The 19077-nt window shown below is 33.8% G+C and overlaps 2 protein-coding genes across 4 annotated transcripts in view; one reads left to right on the top strand and one right to left on the bottom strand.

Annotated features, from left to right (window-relative positions):
• Positions 1 to 19077, top strand: part of FAM227B (family with sequence similarity 227 member B) — a 182630-nt gene that overhangs the window by 56289 nt on the left and 107264 nt on the right. The window lies entirely within an intron of this gene.
• The window catches only part of FGF7 (fibroblast growth factor 7), a 54012-nt gene continuing 48517 nt past the window's right edge, over positions 13583 to 19077 (bottom strand). For both annotated transcript variants that reach the window (XM_041743195.1, XM_041743196.1), the window contains exons 3-4: positions 16813 to 16916; positions 13583 to 15526 (exon numbers count right to left, since the gene is read on the bottom strand). In XM_041743195.1, the coding sequence (XP_041599129.1) occupies positions 15332 to 15526; positions 16813 to 16916 (299 nt within the window). In that variant the 3' untranslated portion in view covers positions 13583 to 15331. The remainder of the gene's footprint in view (positions 15527 to 16812; positions 16917 to 19077) is intronic.

Here is a 19077-nt window from a genome sequence, read left to right on the forward strand (position 1 = left end):
TTCTATTACTCTCCTCTGGGACTTGAGTTTAGCATGTATTATAGTACTTAATGTTGTCCACAATTCCCTGGGACTTTGTCTTTTTTTTTCAATTTCTTTTATCTGTTTTATAGATTTCATAATTTCTATTTCATTTTAAGTTCACTGACTTTTTCTCCTGTGGTCTCTGATCTATTCTCAATCCCAATCAATGAATATTTCACTTTTTCAGTTAAGAATTGTACTTTTGTACTTTTCAGTTAAGAATTCCCATTTGGTTCTTTTTTCAGTAGTTTCCATTTCTATTCTGAGATTCTCTTCTTTAGTTATGACCATATTTTCTTTTGAGTCCTCAACATATTTAAAATAGTTGCTTTAAAGTTCTTGTCTGGTAATACCAACATTTGGATAACTATGAGATTGATTTCTATGACTATCTTTCTCTTGACTGTGAAACACAATTTCTTGTTTCTATTCATGTCCTATAACTTTTTATGTAATCTTGGGAAGTTGAATGATACTTTGAGGATATTCTGAATTCTATTAACTTCCACTAAACAGCATTAAATTTTGTTCAAGTTATTTACTTTAGCTATATTCAAAGTCCAAATGTTATGTGTTCTGTGATGGTCAGCCACTAAAATCTCCACTTAGAACTTTTAGCCACCCAGCTATTCCTTTCTACCTATCCCTCTAGAGCTCCCTCTTCCCACCCTATTCATGAGTAATTCAGACATCAGCCAAGAATTTATGAAGAGTTTATAATATTCAGATTCTGGTTTCCCCCACTGCATCCCTTTCTTTCCAGGATTTCTATAACTTCCTTATTTTTCAGCCATCTGGCGGTCCCAAACACCAGCTCCTTAAACCAAAAATATTTCCACTTTATGTTTGAATTCCATCCACTTACATGCTATGACAACTAAGTAGTATCATCAGCCAAAAACCTGCAACTGCATGAACACAAATTGCATCCACTAGAGGTTGCCTCTTACAAGGCTCAATTCCCCTCCAATTTCTAACTGCTGTTGGTCATTCTCTGGTACCTCCAAATGGTTGTGTTTTTTAAAAATATTTTCAATAATTTATAACTTTTATTTGTGGGGAAGTCAGATTGATGTAGGTTAAATATTTTATTTAAATATCGACTTTATTTTATAATTTAAATATGAAATCTTCAACATTTTCCCTTAAAACTGTATTATGTTGCTTCATTATTTTCTATTAACTAGTGTAGTAGAGAAGTCTAAAGCCAACTATTTTATTCTTTCTTTACAGTTAATTTAGGGAATTTTGTTTTACTTTTCCAAGATTTTAAAAATTATCTTTAAAATTGGAAAATGTCACTGGAATATGTCTTTATGAATGACAATTTTCATAGTTTCTTTCTTAATGATAAATTTTATTATAATTCTTTCATTTCCCTAAGCTCCATTGCAGACCTAGTAAAGGTCTTAGCCAAATATTTCAAATGAGACAGAAAGTTGTATGTCTGTTTCAGACATTTAACCAAAAAGTTTCATTCTACCATTGGAGAGTATCCTCCTAATCCTGAGGAAATAAAATCCAGAGAAAGGCTTTCACATGATATGCTATAACAGACTAATTGATGCAGCATAAAAACTGAACATATGTAGGGATCAATTAAAAAAAAAAATAAGAAAACGACCACCAAAATTTGTTCATTTGGCAAATGTTGTATAAACCAAGAACAGTTTTCTGTTGTGGAGTAAATCCTGAAAGTGCCCTGGAAGTTAAGCTGAAAGGCAAAAATCAAGTTCCTAGGAAAGACCACAATTTTTTACATTGTGTCTTAGCCCTTTCCGGAGCTTACCAGGCTATCAGATGCTCCTGGAGTATAGAGGTAAAAGTGACTTTGAGTAAAACTCATTGCTTTCCCAACCAATCATCTCATTTCAGTGCAACTTGTGCTTTTCTCTTTTTCCCCCATTTTTAAAATTTATTTAAGTTTTAGTTAACATACAGAGCAATACTGGTTTCTGGACTAGAATTCAGTGATTCATCACTTACATATAATACCCAGTGCTCATTACAACAAATGCCCTCATTAATACCCATCCCCCAACTAGCCCATTCCCCACACACCTGTTTGTTCTCTATCATTAAGAGTCTCTTGTGGTTTGTTTTCCTTTCTCCTTTCTTTTTTTCCCTCCTTCCCATATGTTCATCCAGTTTCTTTCTTAAATTCTACATATAAATGAGATCATATGGTATTTGTCTTTCTTGGACTGACTTATTTCATTTGGCATAATACACTCTAGCTCTATCCATGTCATTGCAAATAGCAAGATTTCATTCTTTATGATGGCTGAGTAATATTCCATTGTATTATATGCTCCATATTTTCTTTATCCATTCATCAATCAATGGACATTTAGGCTCTCTCCATAGGTTGGCTATTGTTGATAATGTGCCTATAAACATCCTTTATTTACAGGTTTTTTTGGTACCATTTCTAAATCTGGTCCCCCTCTCCAAAGGTAATGACTATAATGAAATTTGTGGGTACCACTCTGTCTATAATATATAATATTGTTTTTATGTTCTTTACATAAATAAAATACATAAACCATTTTATATTTCAAAATTTAACAATAATTAACATTCAATAATTTAAAATAATTAGTAGATATTGGTCAATTTTCTTACTAGTATTTTTGACCATCAAGAAAATATAGTTAAGTTACTCTAAAGACAGTCAAGAAAGTTTTTTCTTTTCTAGGAAATACTGCTTAAGAGCTTTTATTTCAATAATGTTTATTCCAAGCATCCCCTATTTATATGTTGCTTCATGATAATCCTTATTTTTTTCAGAAGTTATTTCAGTATCCATTTATTGTAATCTAGTATGAAGATTCTAGATGGTGAATTACAATGCTTGAAAGAGCTTTTATACTGTATTTCTAATGATCATTTTCATTTGACAGAAACATAAATATTGTATTTGCTTCAAACACACTTGATTTTAATAATAGGAAATCTTGATAAAATGTATCATATATTTAATTTACTCCTATATATTTTTAAAATACTTTCTATATTTGACTCTAAAACATGACTAGATTTTTTTCTTTGGATGACATCTTCTAAGTCTGGAAGGGCAGATTAGAGATTTTCCTCTAATCTATTTCCTCATTTCCTTTCATATACAGCTCAAAATTAAAATTTAATAATTCATCTTAAAAAAAAATAATTCATCTTAGACTTCTATAAATCTTCAATTTGAAGTATGTACTTGATAACAACGTGTGTTAACTTTTTAGAGCCTTAACAGTAATGTTCTTATGTGGCAGTTCACTTCTTTTATCCTTTATAAAGTAGGAAAACTGAAGCATAAAAAATTAAGTAATAACTTACCCAAGATCACATAACTGATAAATAGTGGAAAATGAATTCATATCCAAGAAATTATGGCCTTAGTCTAAACTCAGCAACCTCACATACTTCCTCTCATTCAGTTAATTTTATAAGCTTATAAATACATTAAGGCTTAAAATTGTCATCATAGGATAAGAGTTGTAGCTTATAAAGTTGTCATAGCCTTAATCCTTCATTCATGACTAATGTGAATGAGCTTTTAGATCCTTTCCTGGGATCAAATTTTAGTACATGAGAAGGAAAGAGGGAGAGACATGAGTAGATGGGCCAGAAAAAGAGCAGAAGACTAAGGGAGAAAATTCATTTGTTTCCAAATTTTTTATATAGATTCCTCTAGAAATAGCAATGGTTTGGGGAATTGGAAACCCACATTCTGGGGTCAAAATAATCCAGAAGTACAATGACAGCAAAGTGTTGGAATTTCTAATCCTCTGAAAGTAACTGAGCCTCCACTAGGAAGCACAGGTCTGCTATGCACCAGTGTTTTTGGCAGGGGAATTAAAAGTGTAGTTGTACCATTTCAAAAAGTCAAGAATTGCTTAAAGAGGGTTTGGGTTTGTTTTATTTTGTTTTTTACAAAGTAGTTTTTTCTGTAAATTTCTACTTAGATTGTGACTATTAGGAAATCTATGTGTTTATATGAACTTTGAGGCTCTTAAATTTTTCTAGGGCCCTAGCCTACCTTTAAGGCTATCTTGTTGAGTTTTTATATTAGCTAGGAGTCAGTGAGTACTTCTCCACATAGTGTTTCAGAGATCAAGGCTATTTTCACCTTCTGGGGTCACCAGCCTATAGAACTGCAGTCATTGGAATTAATCTACACCAGGAGAATATGTGAGAACTAGGCACAGAATCTTAAAAGTCTTGGCAAAAGTTATAAATTTCCAAGTATAAAATAAATACTTCATAGGAATGTAATGTGAAGCGTAGTGATTTAGTTAATAATACTGTTTTACATATTTGAAAGTAAGTAGGAGAGCGGATCTTGAAAGTTCTCATCATAAGAAAAAAATTGTGTAACTATATATGGTGATGGATATTAACTGGACTTATTGTGGTCATTTTACAATATATACATATATCAAATCATAATATTGTATACTTGAAATTAACAAATTATGTCAAGTATACATCAGTTTTAAAAAGTCTTGGCTCAGTAATTACCCACATCACTCCAGTGAGAATAAGCCATGGCTATATTAAAGTGTAAGGAGGGCTGGAAAATAAAAATTCTTGTTGGGAAGCTGCTACATAGTGACAACTCTGTACTATAGAAGGGGAAGCCACACATTTTGAAAGATAGCTAAGAATCTCTGCTACAGGTATTCAGTTAAAGAATAGTGTAGTAATCAGTTTTTCAATGCTTAAAGACTGCATAATAAGTCAGTGGTGATATTAACAAATGTAATTTTCATATCATATAAAGAAATGTATAACATATAGAAGACCTGCATAACTCACTGAACCAATATTTTTCAAATGACTGTCATACTATATTTTTAAAAATCATACACAATGACAGGAGGAGCTAGAGAGTATAATGCTAAGTGAAATAAGTCAGTCAGAGAAAGACAAATACCATAAAATTTCATTCATATATGAAATTTAAGAAACAAAACAAACAAGCAAAGGGTGAAAAAAAGAAGCAAACAAAAAAACAGACCCTTAACTATAGAGAACAAACTGATGGTTCCCAGAGGAGAGGTGGGTCAGGGAATGGGTTAAATGGGTGGTGGGGATTCAGGAGGGCACTTGTGATAAGCAAAAGTGATGTGTTTAAGTGCTGAATCTCTATATTGTGTACCTGGCACTAATATCAAATTATATTAACTAACTAGAATTTAAATAAAAGTTTTAAAAAAGAAAATAGTTATCTTTTCTAAAAAGATGCTATTTATTTTTAACATGAAATGTGTTTATTACTCTTATTTTTAATGAACTAATGTTCAAGATTTCTCAGCTTTAATTTCTATTATAGGAAATACTAGTAGATACAAAATCCATATAAATTAAATTCTTTGGTGTCTTCAATTATTTTTAAGAATATAAAAGAGCCCTGAGACAAAAATGCTTGAGGGACACTGCCCTACAGGAAATCACTGTGAAGGGGCTTTCCCCATGGCATTTGAGACCTACCATATCCTGCTTGCAGTTTAACAGCTTCTGTGTTGCTTATACTCAAGCTGGACTCAGGAATCACTATGGAGAATACCCTAGACATAAGACTCTGATAATTTATTTACTAGGCCATAAGTATGTTTTGATTTGGAAACTTTTCTGCAGTTACTAATGTTTCTTCAGCTCTGACATATTTAATTTGCACATAAAAGACTTAAATTCCTTTATGTTTTATATAACCTGTCTTGGCATTATGTTTCCACCTGAAAAAACTGACATGATTACATTAGATTGTTTCATATTCCCCTCTTCTAACATTTTATTACTTTATTACTTCTATTTTTAGATGCTGAATAATCTTCCCAAGTGGTTGTTGACTATTGAGGTGGAATTAGCAATAGAGACTAGTGGCTTAGATTTATGATTTTAGAACTCTTCCTCCTCTATAGTTGTGTGCACGTGAGTGTGTGTGTGTGTGTGTGTGTGTGTGTGTGTGTGTAACTTATGTGTGTATCTTCTGTGTATAAATATGTTAATCTGTGTGCTGGAGGAATGCTAAGGCAGGTCAGGGGCAGAACTGGGGTAAAACATGAGTGTATATATAAACACATGTGTGTGTATATATGATTTTCAAGAAATAAAATAACCTATGCTCCATGTGTAATGCTGTCTCAGAATTGCTTCTTCTAATCCAAAACATATTTAAACCATAACTTTTCCTTCACATTTGAGATGTTTATTGTCATGTGGGCTTAACTTCTCTAAAATTTTAAACTAAAAAAATGTTCTGTTTTTGTTTTTAATGAAATAGACAGCAGATAGTTAAAATTTGCCTTCCAAACCAAATGGCATATCTCCCTTTTTAGGACTGGAATGTAAGCAGTTATAGAATTTCAGTATCTGGAATGACTCAAGATTTACAAGCTAGCTCCCCTTAACCAGTGTGTTATTAGGTTATTTACCAGACTAAAGTTTTAATGTTCATTTCTCTTATTGTGGTACACCACCATATAAACTTTTAAACTCAGATAAAGATCATTTTTTAAAAACTACTTTATACTTCTCTCCTAGTTTTTAAACCCAGTTTCTTTTCTTTATCTGAACTTAAAGTTAAAATATGAAAATACTTCATGATTTTTATGAACTTAATTTAAACTACATGTAATAAAAAAATCCTTATATTCAGTTAACATGTAACTTTCAAGTACCTACGTGTACATCATTGTACTTAGTGCTGGGGGAGATAGAAAAGAAAAATTGTTAGTATACTAGAAACAAGTCACTCCATGCACAAGTACTAGTTGATATTTAGCAAAGGACATGTTCCAAAAATAGTAATAGCCCAATCGATTAGCTACTTGAACTTTAATTTGGATATCTCTGTCAATTTGCTACATCTTCACTACCAGCAATGTCTAGGGACGATTAACAAAGAATCCTTAAAACTTGGAAATAAAAAAAAAAACAAAACAAAACAAAACAAAAACTTGGAAATAAAGTAACTTTCTGAGAATTAAGCCAGTAAAATCTTGACATTGTGCTTTTCATTAATAAAATATTGAAAGAAAACCAAGAAATTTGCATGGCTAAAGAGAGAGGAAAACCCAAGACACTAATAAGATGACCAGAGATATAAACTTCCAATGTGTTAGTAATTTAATAAGTTGTATTATTGTATTGTCTTTGGTTGTATTTTATACCATGTGGAGAAAGACTATATGAACAAAAGTGCGATAAAAAATACGTGGCACAAAATAATTGTAGCCTAAAGAACCAGAAGCCTGCATTGTTTTTACAGAACTATCCACATTGACCATTGTAAATTACATTTTATAATAATTTCAATAATATATTTTTCAAAATCATTTTACCTCCCTTTGCTTTGATGCCATGCTTACCAAGCAACTTTCTAATTGCTAACTTTTTAGGATAATCTTCTATGGTCTGCCACAGGGTGACTGGCAAATGCCTCCCCCAGATATGTTGGGTTATTGATTAGTGGTAATGGTCAGAGGTGCTGGATAGCATGAAAAAAAAAAGTGAATTCTCATCGCATTAATGTAATTGAGTGACATGAAAAAACCATGCTAAGGTGAAGTGAATAACAATAATTTGAATGCTTCTGAGAGATTTAATCACTGGTTTGAACAAAACAAGGTGGTATGTTTCTATGCTTTTTTAACAACTACATTTGTATCCTGCTTAAATATTGAAATGATGCTTTGTATTGAGGTATGCTCATTATTCCGTCACTAAATTGGAATTGGTTTAACTGCTTATTTAGTGACCATTTACTGAGTGCTTACTCTGTGCTAGATACTTTCAGAGGTGCTTGGGATACACAACAGGTAAGATCATTTTCCTTATTAAAGTTATGGGTTGGTAAGGAGACACAGACAATGGGACAAACACAGTGGACTAAGGAAACTATTAAGTTTATGTTAAACAGTGGTAAGGTGGAGCCAATTGTTTGACAGCTTTGGATGATATTTTTTAAGCAATTTAAACACAATAGGCAATCAAGAACCAATATGGATTTTTCAGGTGGCAACTCACATAGTCAAAATAGTATTTAAGGAATTAGGTAGTATCTGAGATTGGGAAATCATGAAACAGAGGAATGATTAAGGAACTATTGCTAACCTCTAGACATGAGATTATCAGGTTGTAGAAGGACCAAGAAAGAGATACATCTAAAGATGTTGAAAAAGTAGAAGCTGGCTGAGTGTTGTGAAATAAAGACAAGAATAAAGGCTGACTAAATTTTGAGTGTAAATATTAGAATGTTTATCTACTCCCATGCACTGTTGGTTGGAATATATATTTGGAAAGAGCTATCTGAAAATCAGTTTTTCAATTTATGATTTTAAAGGATTTTTTTTGGTCAAATAATTTGATTTCCTGTAATCATCTTGAGAAAATAACCGGGGGCCCCTAGGTGGCTCAGTCGGCTAAGCATCTGCCTTCTGCTCAGGTGATAGTCCGAGTCTTGGGATTGAGTTTACATCAGGGGGGCCCCTTGCCCAGAGGAAATTCTGTTTCTCCCTCTCCCTCTTCTCTCCACAGCAGCCGCCCTCCTCCCCATGGATGTGCATGCTCTCTCTTGCTCACTTGCCCTAAAATAAAGTCTTAGAAAAAGAAAATAATTAGAAATATAAAGTATATACCAAGAAACTCATATTTATGTTAGCGAAAAGTTTGAAACAATTGAAATAACCAACAATAAATTAGTTAATTATGGAAGAGTAAAATAGAGGTCTTCTCATCTATCTAGCCTGTCAGATCAATGAATTGGTTGATTAATAGAAAAATTTTGTTAAATTGATATATGTATGCCTTCATTTTTTTTTTTTTTTTACTTCAGATGTAACAATGTGCATTCATTTATCAGGCTTTCTGTGGGGCTATGGACTTTCCTATGATTAATATTATTCTAATAATTATCATGCCCACTAAATATTGCCAACAGTGTCCATTTCAAGTTTCTTTAAAACAGACTGAGAGGGCAGCCAGGGTGGCTCAGCGGTTTAGCACCTCCTTCAGTCCGGGGCGTGATCCTGGAGATCCGGGATCGAGTCCCACATCAGGTTCCCTGCATGGAATCTGCTTCTCCCTCTGCCTGTGTCTCTGTGCCTCTCTCTCTCTCTCTCTCTCTCTGTGTGTGTGTGTGTCTCATGAATGAATGAATAAATGAATGAATGAATGAATGAATGAATAACAGACTGAGAATTCAATATCTGCCAAGGAATTTGAGTACATAATTCTGGATTGTTATTATTTTTCCCTGTTGTCTTGCCCACACCCAGTTTAACATCTAAGCTTTTAATCTCTTACCTTTTCCATCGTTACTCCATAGGCCACTCAAAAACTTTGATTTCTATCCTGAGTAGTAATGAGAAATAATTGCAGCTTTGAACAGAGGAATTGCAAGATCTGAAATACAACTTAACAGAATCACTGTGGCTGCTCTGTTTGAGGAAGGATTATGGCACATGTGGGGGTTCCCTTTGTGCACTTTATGCTCCATAATTGTCTGAATGCAAAAACATCCGTAGCTCTCTTTCCAGTGTTTGCATTTTCCTTTAGTTCCAACCATGAATAGCAAAAATATAGAGACATCTAGGAAAATCAGGGACCCAAGAAGCACTGCAGACTTTGAAAACATATTGGAAAATATGGAATTAGATGGAAAGCAACATAAGGCTTTTCAGAGTGTTTAAGGAAGGAACAAAGATAAAGAACCAAGTTTAGTTCCTAGAGGGATTTCCATTCCCATTCCCACCCCCCAACCCCCATTTAGTTAATTGGTTCTCAAATGCATAGGCACTTTAGAATCTCTTGGGGAGCTTTAAAAATATCATTGCCTGTGCCCCATCCCAGATATATTGATACAATTGGCCTGGGCTGGGGCCTAGGCCGCATTGTCATTTTTTTTTTAAGATTTTATTTATTTATTTATGACACAGAGAGAGAGAGAGAGAGAGAGAGAGAGAGAGAGAGAGAGGCAGAGACAAGAGACACAGGCAGAGGGAGAAGCAGGCTCCACACAGGGAGCCCGACGTGGGATTTGATCCCGGGACTCCAGGACCACGCCCTGGGTTGAAGGCAGGCACCAAACCGCTGAGCCATCCAGGGATCCCCTAGGCTGCATTGTCTTAAACAAAAAAAATTTTCCCAGGTGATTCCAATATGCATCTAGCATTAAAATCAATTGTTCTTTAAGTCTTTTTAGGTCTTCTTTTCCTCACAGGGTCTTGTGCAACTTATGACAGACTGCCTCTACCATCTAGAATAAAACTCTATGGCTCAAGGAAATTGCAACTGGTATATGTGACCATATTCTCATGAGGTAGGGAAGTGAAAGGGGGGACTAAAGGGATTTCAGGTTAAATCTGAAAGCTGGGTCATTTCCTTCATATAGAGGCAAAGTGATATTATTAGTTTTCCAGCTATATTAGGAGTTCTAAGGAGGCACAACTCAAGCTAATATGCAGTCTAGACTGTGGTTCCAACCTTTTCTCAATCATTCTTATGAGAATGGGCCATTCAATATCCCACAGGGAAGTATCAAGAATGTTGCCTCAGAGAATATACCTATTTTTCTCTGCTGAATGGCTCACCAATGAAAACCATGAATTACTTTTAGTATGCCCTAAAGAATCCTGTCTTATGGTAGTGACCTTAAAAACATCCTATTTATTATTTGTGTTAGACAGCCTTAAAGATGGCCTGCAATGATCCCTGCTTTTTGGTATTTATGCCTTTGTGTAATTCCCTTACCTTGTATAGGCAGAAGTAATGGGATATCACTTTCAAGATTAGGTTATAAAATATTGTGGCTTCCATTTTGGGCATTCTCTCTGATTCCTTGCTCTGTGAGAAACAGACTGCAATGTTTTAAGTAGTGCTATGGAAAGTTTCATGTGGTAAGAAAGTGATGTTTTGAGCCAACAACCAGTGAGGACCTAAGGTGGATTCCTTTCTAAGTTGAGCATTGAAATAATAGATGTCCACAGCCCTGGCCAGCACCTTGTTTGTAGCCTTAGGAGAGATTCTAACTGGTGACAACTAGCTAAACCATGTCCAGGTTCCTGACCTCATAAACCATAAGCTAATAAATATTTGCTGTTTTAAAACCAAACTTTAAAGTTTTGGTTTTCTTTTTTTTAAGATTTTATTTATTTATTCATGAGAGACAGAGAGAGAGAGGCAGAGACTCAGGCAGAGGGAGAAGCAGGCTCCATACAGGGAGCCTGATTGGGACTTGATCCCAAGACTCTGGGATCATGCCCTGAGCTGAAGGCAGATGTCCAACGGCTGAGCCACCCAGGCATCCCAGTTTTGGTTTTCTTTATTTTTAAATTTTTTTTAATAATAAATTTATTTTTTATTGGTGTTCAATTTGCCAACATACAGAATAACACCCAGTGCTCATCCCATCAAGTGCCCCCCTCAGTGCCCACCAACCAGTCACTCCCACCCGCCCCCCTCCTCCCCTTCCACCACCCCTAGTTCGTTTCCCAGAGTTAGGAGTCTTCCATGTTCTGTCTCCCTTTCTGATATTTCCTACCCATTTCTTCTCCCTTCCCCTCTATTCCCTTTCACTATTATTTATATTCCCCAAAGGAATTAGACCATATAATGCTTGTCCTTGCCATGTGTCATCTGTGTGTAAAGTTGGATAATGAAAGGTACAGGATCTCTTGTGTCATTCATGCCCAAGTATATGGCAGTAGGATAGTGGTGTGAATGAAGCTGCATGATAAACTTTGTACATCTGATGTATCACTTTTGCTTATTGCTGTGAATTTTATATTAGAACAAACATGTATTATAGAATAAAATGCAAAAATCACATGAGTTTTAAGAGAAAAAAGATTTTCAAGATATTTTATGTGCCACCATTGTAATATTCCTGAGCCTCTCATTCTCTACTTCTACTATTATTGTTCTTTCAGTGAAGAATTTTGAGAGATACTGATTTACTGCATTTGTGGTTATAGAATTACTTTTATTACAGCTGTGGTGTCTTATAGTCAATCTGTATGTTCTTTGCAACTCTAGAGTACCAGAGGAGCAAACTCTAAGACATAGAAACTAAGAATTTAGCTCCAGCATCCTTTCTCCTTTACAATTAGATTGATTTATAGCCAATTCAAAGGCTGATTTATACTATGGCTTTTTTATATAAAAATATTTTAGTTCATTAATTGAATTGAAAATATCTTTTTATTACTTCTTTTTTTAACATTTCATATTCTTTCACTTAATTTTTGCCTTCCTTCTTGTTGGAAACCTATACATTTAACTAATTTTCTCTTTCAAAAAACATTTTAGAAAAGGTTACTCTGTTTATATGGATATTTGCTTACTGTTCCTCATTTGTAAATAAAGGAGCACATGACAGAGTAGAACAGGAAACAGGATTTGAAATTGCACTGTTTCTTTCCTCCTTTTGAGTCAAATCATCACATTATGGACTACTTATTGTGTATGAAGTGAACTGCCAAAATCTAAGTTGCCTTTGCATGCAAACAAAAAGATCATATCTCAATGGAAAATATATATATATATATATATATATATATATATATATATATATAAAGAGAGAGAGAGAGCACGGTTTGGGAAGGGTGCAGAGGGAGAGAATCTTAAGCAGGCTCCACACCCAGCATGGGGTCTGATGTGGGGCTCCATCTCCAACCCTGAGATCATGGCCCAAGTCCAAATCAAAAGTCAGATACTTAACCAACTGAGACACCCGGGTGCCTCTCAATAGAAATTTTTTAAAGAAGGGGATTATTAGCTAATAATCCTAATAATCTAAGGGTAGGAAGTGCATGCTAAGTGATCTAGACTTTTTTTGACATCTCTGTACCTAACCAGCTACTTTGGTTGTATCACAATCTCAGTTTCCTGGTCTACAGATAAATACAAGGGACTAAGGCCCCTTCAGTTTTAAGATTCTAGAATTCTAAATGTATGTAACTAGTACAGATTTTATTTTCTAAAATTTGCATGATATGTTTTTTAAAAGGGGGAGGATAAACAGTGAGTTCAAAGTGTTTCTAGATACACTACTAGATTTAATTTCCTGCTAAATTTGGTTTGCTTAATTCAGCACTGCTATGTAATTTTATTGTAACTCCATAGACAAAGACTATTTGGTCCTAACATAGTTCATATCTTGTATGAATATACACTATTTCTGTTCAAAATCCTATATCATCATGTTTTGCCCTTACTTTTAAAGATGAAGATTAATCTGTCTGAATTTCCTTTAATATTCAACCATTGAATAAATTCATAAAAATATTGATTATGGATAGACACTCTGCTAAGCACTAAGGAAACAAATATGAGAAATATAGATTCTCCTCTGCCCTCTGTATTTTCACAAGACTCCAGCCACAGAAGCCTGATCCAGGAACCTAGCCTAGCAAGGTCCATGAATCAGAGAACAGTCCAGAATATCTTTCATAGCATGTCCTCAAAATATATCTAAGGAAGAACAATTCTTTCTAGCTTCTTGCAACCTGGATATATAGGTGAGTCACAAAAAGATCAAGTGAATCTGTTGTTCCTGTTGATTTAGCCTTTTTATTTAGCCTATAAATATGTTAGTTGATAATATTTATATACAATAAAGGGACTTGATGACAAATATTTTGAACTTAAAACCACGATGATTAGCATTCCAATAGTTTAATTTAGATAACTGTTGACCTCCTGTTGGTGAACACATAAAGTTTTACTAAATCTGCCAATTAAGGAGTTATGAAGTAGAATTTATCATTCTGATAAGACTATTGTCTGTAGCCTGACCTCAAGCCTTCATGACATTCAGGTCCTCAAAGCCCTGACTATATATTCCATTTTGGGTATTGTGTTCCTGCTATCTAACAGGAAAACAACTCTCAATATGGCAGTATTTTGAATAGAAGAAATTTCTAGACATAGGAAAAATTATTAACTCTAAATATGGATATTTTAAAACTGTGGCACTTTTCTATTCATGAACTCAAATATATTCTTTTTTCTCAAATATAATCTAACTTTAAAATCCTTTAAGTTTTTTTATTTGCAGTGATTTTACTTATATGATCCAATTTAATTGACGACAGTATGTGGCAAACATATTTTGCATTTTTGTATTGTTCCCTGTGAGACATCTATTGTAAAAATTGCTGCAGGCTGTCATCTTTGTCTGCCATCCAGGATTTGCTGGCCCAAATGCTGTGTACTAGACTTGATATTGGTCATGAGGGGGAGGGGGGAATCTGCCGTTGAGCCAGACGGTTTTGTTATTGCTCTAGAATTAAAAGCATATGAAACAGATACAGCTTATTAAGGTTTTTTTTTATAAATAACATAAACTTAAATAACAAAACAATAAAGTTCAAATACAACTTAAAATAGAGTTTAATGCTGTAACCACAGAGAAAAAGCATGATTATTTGTGGGAAGAACATTATTAAAGTCATATTCCCAAATATGAATTATACAAAAGATAGATTATGTTACTTGAAAAAAATGTAAAGATTTCTCAATTTTGATTTTAGGGATTATAAGATGTTATTTTGTGGCAAGTGAGATGAAGTACAGTATTATCATTATTGCTATTTTACATACAAGATTTTTGAAAACATCCTTTTAGCAATACCCTTTCAGTTTGAGCAGCATTAGAATTTTCTTCTTGTTAATAGATACAAGCATATTCTAATATAATACTTTCGTAAAACTACCTATTTGATTCCACTCCATAGAATTTTGAGAATATTCTCTTTTCTGATTAGATTTATATGGATTATAATTTTTCACCAGAAAGCCTTTCAAATACTGCCCATCTTCAATAGTTAGTATTGGCTTGATTATCTGACATATCATTCCAGCAGCCTTTATGTCTGACATATCTTATATAACATCATCTGCATTATTATTATTATTATAGCAGCCATTTTATAAGCAGATAGGAATATTTAAATAATCATTATCAGATAATCAAATCTAACATACTCTTAAGGGTAAATTAATTTAAGAAAAAACATTACTATTACTAACATCATGATTGTACAACCAGTTTTACAATTTTTTACAACTTTTAGTTACTAAATCTGATTTTTGTGTATATTTTTCAAATCTTTCTTTAATGCAGTCTCTTAAAATAAACATACATGCGCAAGTCCAGCTTGATCAGTTTTTCAGTAGTTTTCCAGCCTTTCTTGGTTACTTAAAAAAAAAAAAAAAAGAAAGGAAAGAAAAGAGAAAAAGAAAGAAAACAGTCCACTTAAAGAAATCTCCCTGCTGGAACTGGTTTCTTATATACCTTATATGATTATGTTATTGCCATAGGAAGAAAGTGGGCTGTTTTTTGTTCTTTCTTCGTTTTTTTCCCCCTTACAGGAATCCCCTTTTGATTTAAAGCAACAAACATTTCTCCTCCGCTGTGTGTCCATTTAGCTGATGCATATGTGTTGTAATGGTTTTCCAGAATTAATTCTTTGAAGTTGCAATCTTCATTGCATTCTTTCTGTTAAAACAACAAATAACATTATCCAAATGATTTTTAGAGGGATTCAAAGAATAAGCAGCAAGTAATATTTAGTAAAATTAAAACATATATGACCTTTTCTTTTTTGTGTGCGGGCCTAATGCATTTTGTTAAATATAGGTTAGCATATTTGCAAAAAAAAAAAGATATCTTAAATTTTTTTAAAAGGATAAAATGATACATATTTAGTTATGCAACATATTTTCAAATATCTAACTTTTTTGCAGTTAGTTGCTACTATTATTCTTTAGAATTAGGAACTATTTCACCCTAAGTAGCAGCTCTCATATTACCATGCCCATCACTCATTCCCTGACTGCTGAGATAAGATATAATTAGCAGAGCATCTGCCTCCTTGAGTCGAAGGACATATTTCACAACTTTTCTTCATTTACTACTACACTGCTTGCAATGGTGATAGAAAATTAATTTTATTTGTTCATCCGTCCAACTATTCAATCAGTCGTTCATTCAGTTAAATCTATATTATTATGTAATTAGCCTGTGCCAGTTATGCTGGGCTGTGGGAATACAAAGGAAAGTCGATTATATTTTTTATGATGGGATAAACTGTTATATATTTCACATTGTAATAAAGTTGGAATAACATGAATGCTTACATTTCAAAGTCCATGAATGTGAGATTGATGTTGATAAAAACAAATGTCTGAATGTTTTTCCCAAGAATTTTCATGTCAGCAATGTACAGATTGTGTGAACTTCAACAAAAAGAGCTTTAATACTCTCAGAAGGAAATTTTATATTACAAGTATCTAAAATGCACATGGAATCTCAGAGCTGGAAGTATCCTGAGAGGCTGGTTAATTCAGCTCATTTTGCAAATGAAGACACCCCAGCCTAGAGAGTTTAAGCAATTTGTCCAAGGTCCTGCAGAAAAACATTTTTCTCAATACTTGAATATGAAGTGTTTTAATGAAATTATTAAATTATATAATTGAAAGAAATTAGTTTCATCTTTACTTTTCAGAAAGGCAAGATGTTTTGGAGCACCCGGGTGGCTCAGTTGGTTGTGTCTGACTCTAGGTTTCAGCTCAGGTCATGATCTCAGGATTGTGAGATCAGGCCCTCATTGGGCTCCACGCTGGGTATGAAGCCTCCTTGGGATTCTCTCTCTTTTCCTCTTCCTTTGCCCCTCCCCTACCTCTTCTCTCTTTTCTCTCTCTCCCCTCAAAAAAAAAAAATGCAAGATGTTTTTGACGAAAGTAAGTTCAAAAAATTAAGTCTAAACTATCAATTATCAATACCTTTGCATAGAGCTTTCCTTCCTTATTCATTGCAAGATAATATTCACTTTCCACCCCTTTGATTGCCACTATTCCAACTGCCACTGTCCTGATTTCCATGATATCTGCAAGAAATCATAGAGAGATTAGTCAGTTATTCACTTAGCTTCACAGAGTATCCAATAATGAACATTTGTTCTTATTTCTTTTTTCAGTTGGAAGCTATTAAAATTATTAATGTGATTACTTACCCAGCCTGAGACTACCTACCCATAACACATACAAACACAAAAATAGTACTTATTAAATATGGTATATGCAACCTATTGATATTTTCTATAGAAAAAGATACCTGTATTCAAATAAATAGGTACATATTTGAGTTTAGTTTTTTCTTCCCTAGAATTACATTTGTAATTTACTATAATAATAAACATCATGATAACAGCTAATGTTTATTGATCTATACCACATTCTAAGAATTAAAATTTAAAACTCAGTATCTTCACAAAACACAACCACATTATTAGTCCCACCCCAGTAAAAATAGCATCTTCTTAACTTTTCTTCTGTACTCATTCTTAAAATTAGCCAGGTTTGAAATGATGCTTGACTTTTCCAGCTCCTATCCTTATGCCTTAGCTTCAACATCCATTGGGCCTAGAAGTTGAAGAAGTGGGCATAGCAAAAGGAATGAATAAATGGGAGAGAAATAATTTTAAACATTTCTGTCAAGTATATATTGAGTATTTGTGTTGTGTCATTTTTACTGAAAGATGCTATATTTGACATTAAGGTGGTTCATTCCAATATTGTGCCCCACTTCCTAGAAGATTAACAAAATATAGAGGCAAAGGACAAAGGATCAGCCTGAAAGAATTAAAAGAAATGCTTTCTTGAACTCAACAGCTTGCTGGGGAAAATCCCAGGATGTAAGGACACCAAGGGAACTATTTGGAGTGCCTTGGGATATATTTGTTGTGTTTGTACTTCTGTCTGAATGGTCACCAATCATGTGCAATATAAATATAAATTTTCTTGGCTAGATATGAAAGTGAAAACCTTGAGATACTCTTTTCTATGCTACAGCTTATTAAACAAGATAAGCATGTTTAGAGGGGACAGAAAAAAACTAATTCAGAAGGGAATCCACGAGGAAAAAAAAACTCAAGAGTCTAGGGAATCCAAACTATCATTAAGAATATAGCAAAAGGAATAAATTGGGTGGAAGAGAAATAAAAATACATGCAGAGTGCAGCATTCATGGCATGATTAAATGGCAATAAACTGTTTTCTTTAGAAATGAATAGTTATGCTGTTATAACCAACAATGATGAGTCTGGCTGTTCAGAAGCATTGGCAACAGTATCTCATGCTTTATGTAACAATAAGGAGAAAAGCTAGAGGAAATTGGTGGTTTCCTGACTGGAAAGCAGTACAACACAGGTTTGAGACAGCTTCCTAGGGGACTGAATATTCCTGACATGTATATCAAGACACGAAGAAGGCCTGGGGCAGATTTATCAAGCTAATAAATGATGGCCCATGTGGGAATGAATGGCTGCACCAGAAGAGACTGCAGATCTCTAGGGACACTGAGGTTCTGAACTGGAAAATGAAAGACATGAAAGCACAGATGTTTTCATTTCTTCTTCTACTTTAATCTCATGACTTTAGAAGTGGGGGGGGCGAAAAGCTATGAAAGTAAATATCTGGCTATTAACAATAGTGTTGAAAACAGAACTTGCCTTTCTGGCCCAGATACTTTAGAGTAACTGAAAAAATGGGCTCCTGGACTTCTATGTGCATTTTGTAAAGAATGCACCTGAGAGGAAAATGTAATTGAGGTACATTAGTTTAGTTAAGACTAGGTTTGTTTTGAACAAAATCATTTGTTTCTGCATCTAATAAACATTGGGAGAAGTGACAACTTTGCTCCACAAAAGCATTTGCAAGTTTCTGGGCTCCATTCAGCTCACTGTTCACTGTCACTTTGTTCTCATAAGACAAAGTAGAACATACATCCCAGTTGGAGAATGGAATAAAGGAAGAAAATATGGGTACAAAGGGATTCTGCTGGTTGCCTTCCATGGAAGATTTCTGTGACAAGATTCCTGAGAATGTACAATGGTTGCAGAATATTTATACCTAATGGCAAATTCAATGACTTACTTTAGGCCAAATAATTTCAAAAGAAAATGTATATAAAATTTTTAAATAATCATTACATATTGTATCTAATGATGTAATATATATTATATAATGGTGTATATATATATATAGTTC

Source organism: Vulpes lagopus, chromosome 2, assembly GCF_018345385.1.
Source record: "Vulpes lagopus strain Blue_001 chromosome 2, ASM1834538v1, whole genome shotgun sequence".
Lineage (NCBI taxonomy): Eukaryota > Metazoa > Chordata > Mammalia > Carnivora > Canidae > Vulpes > Vulpes lagopus.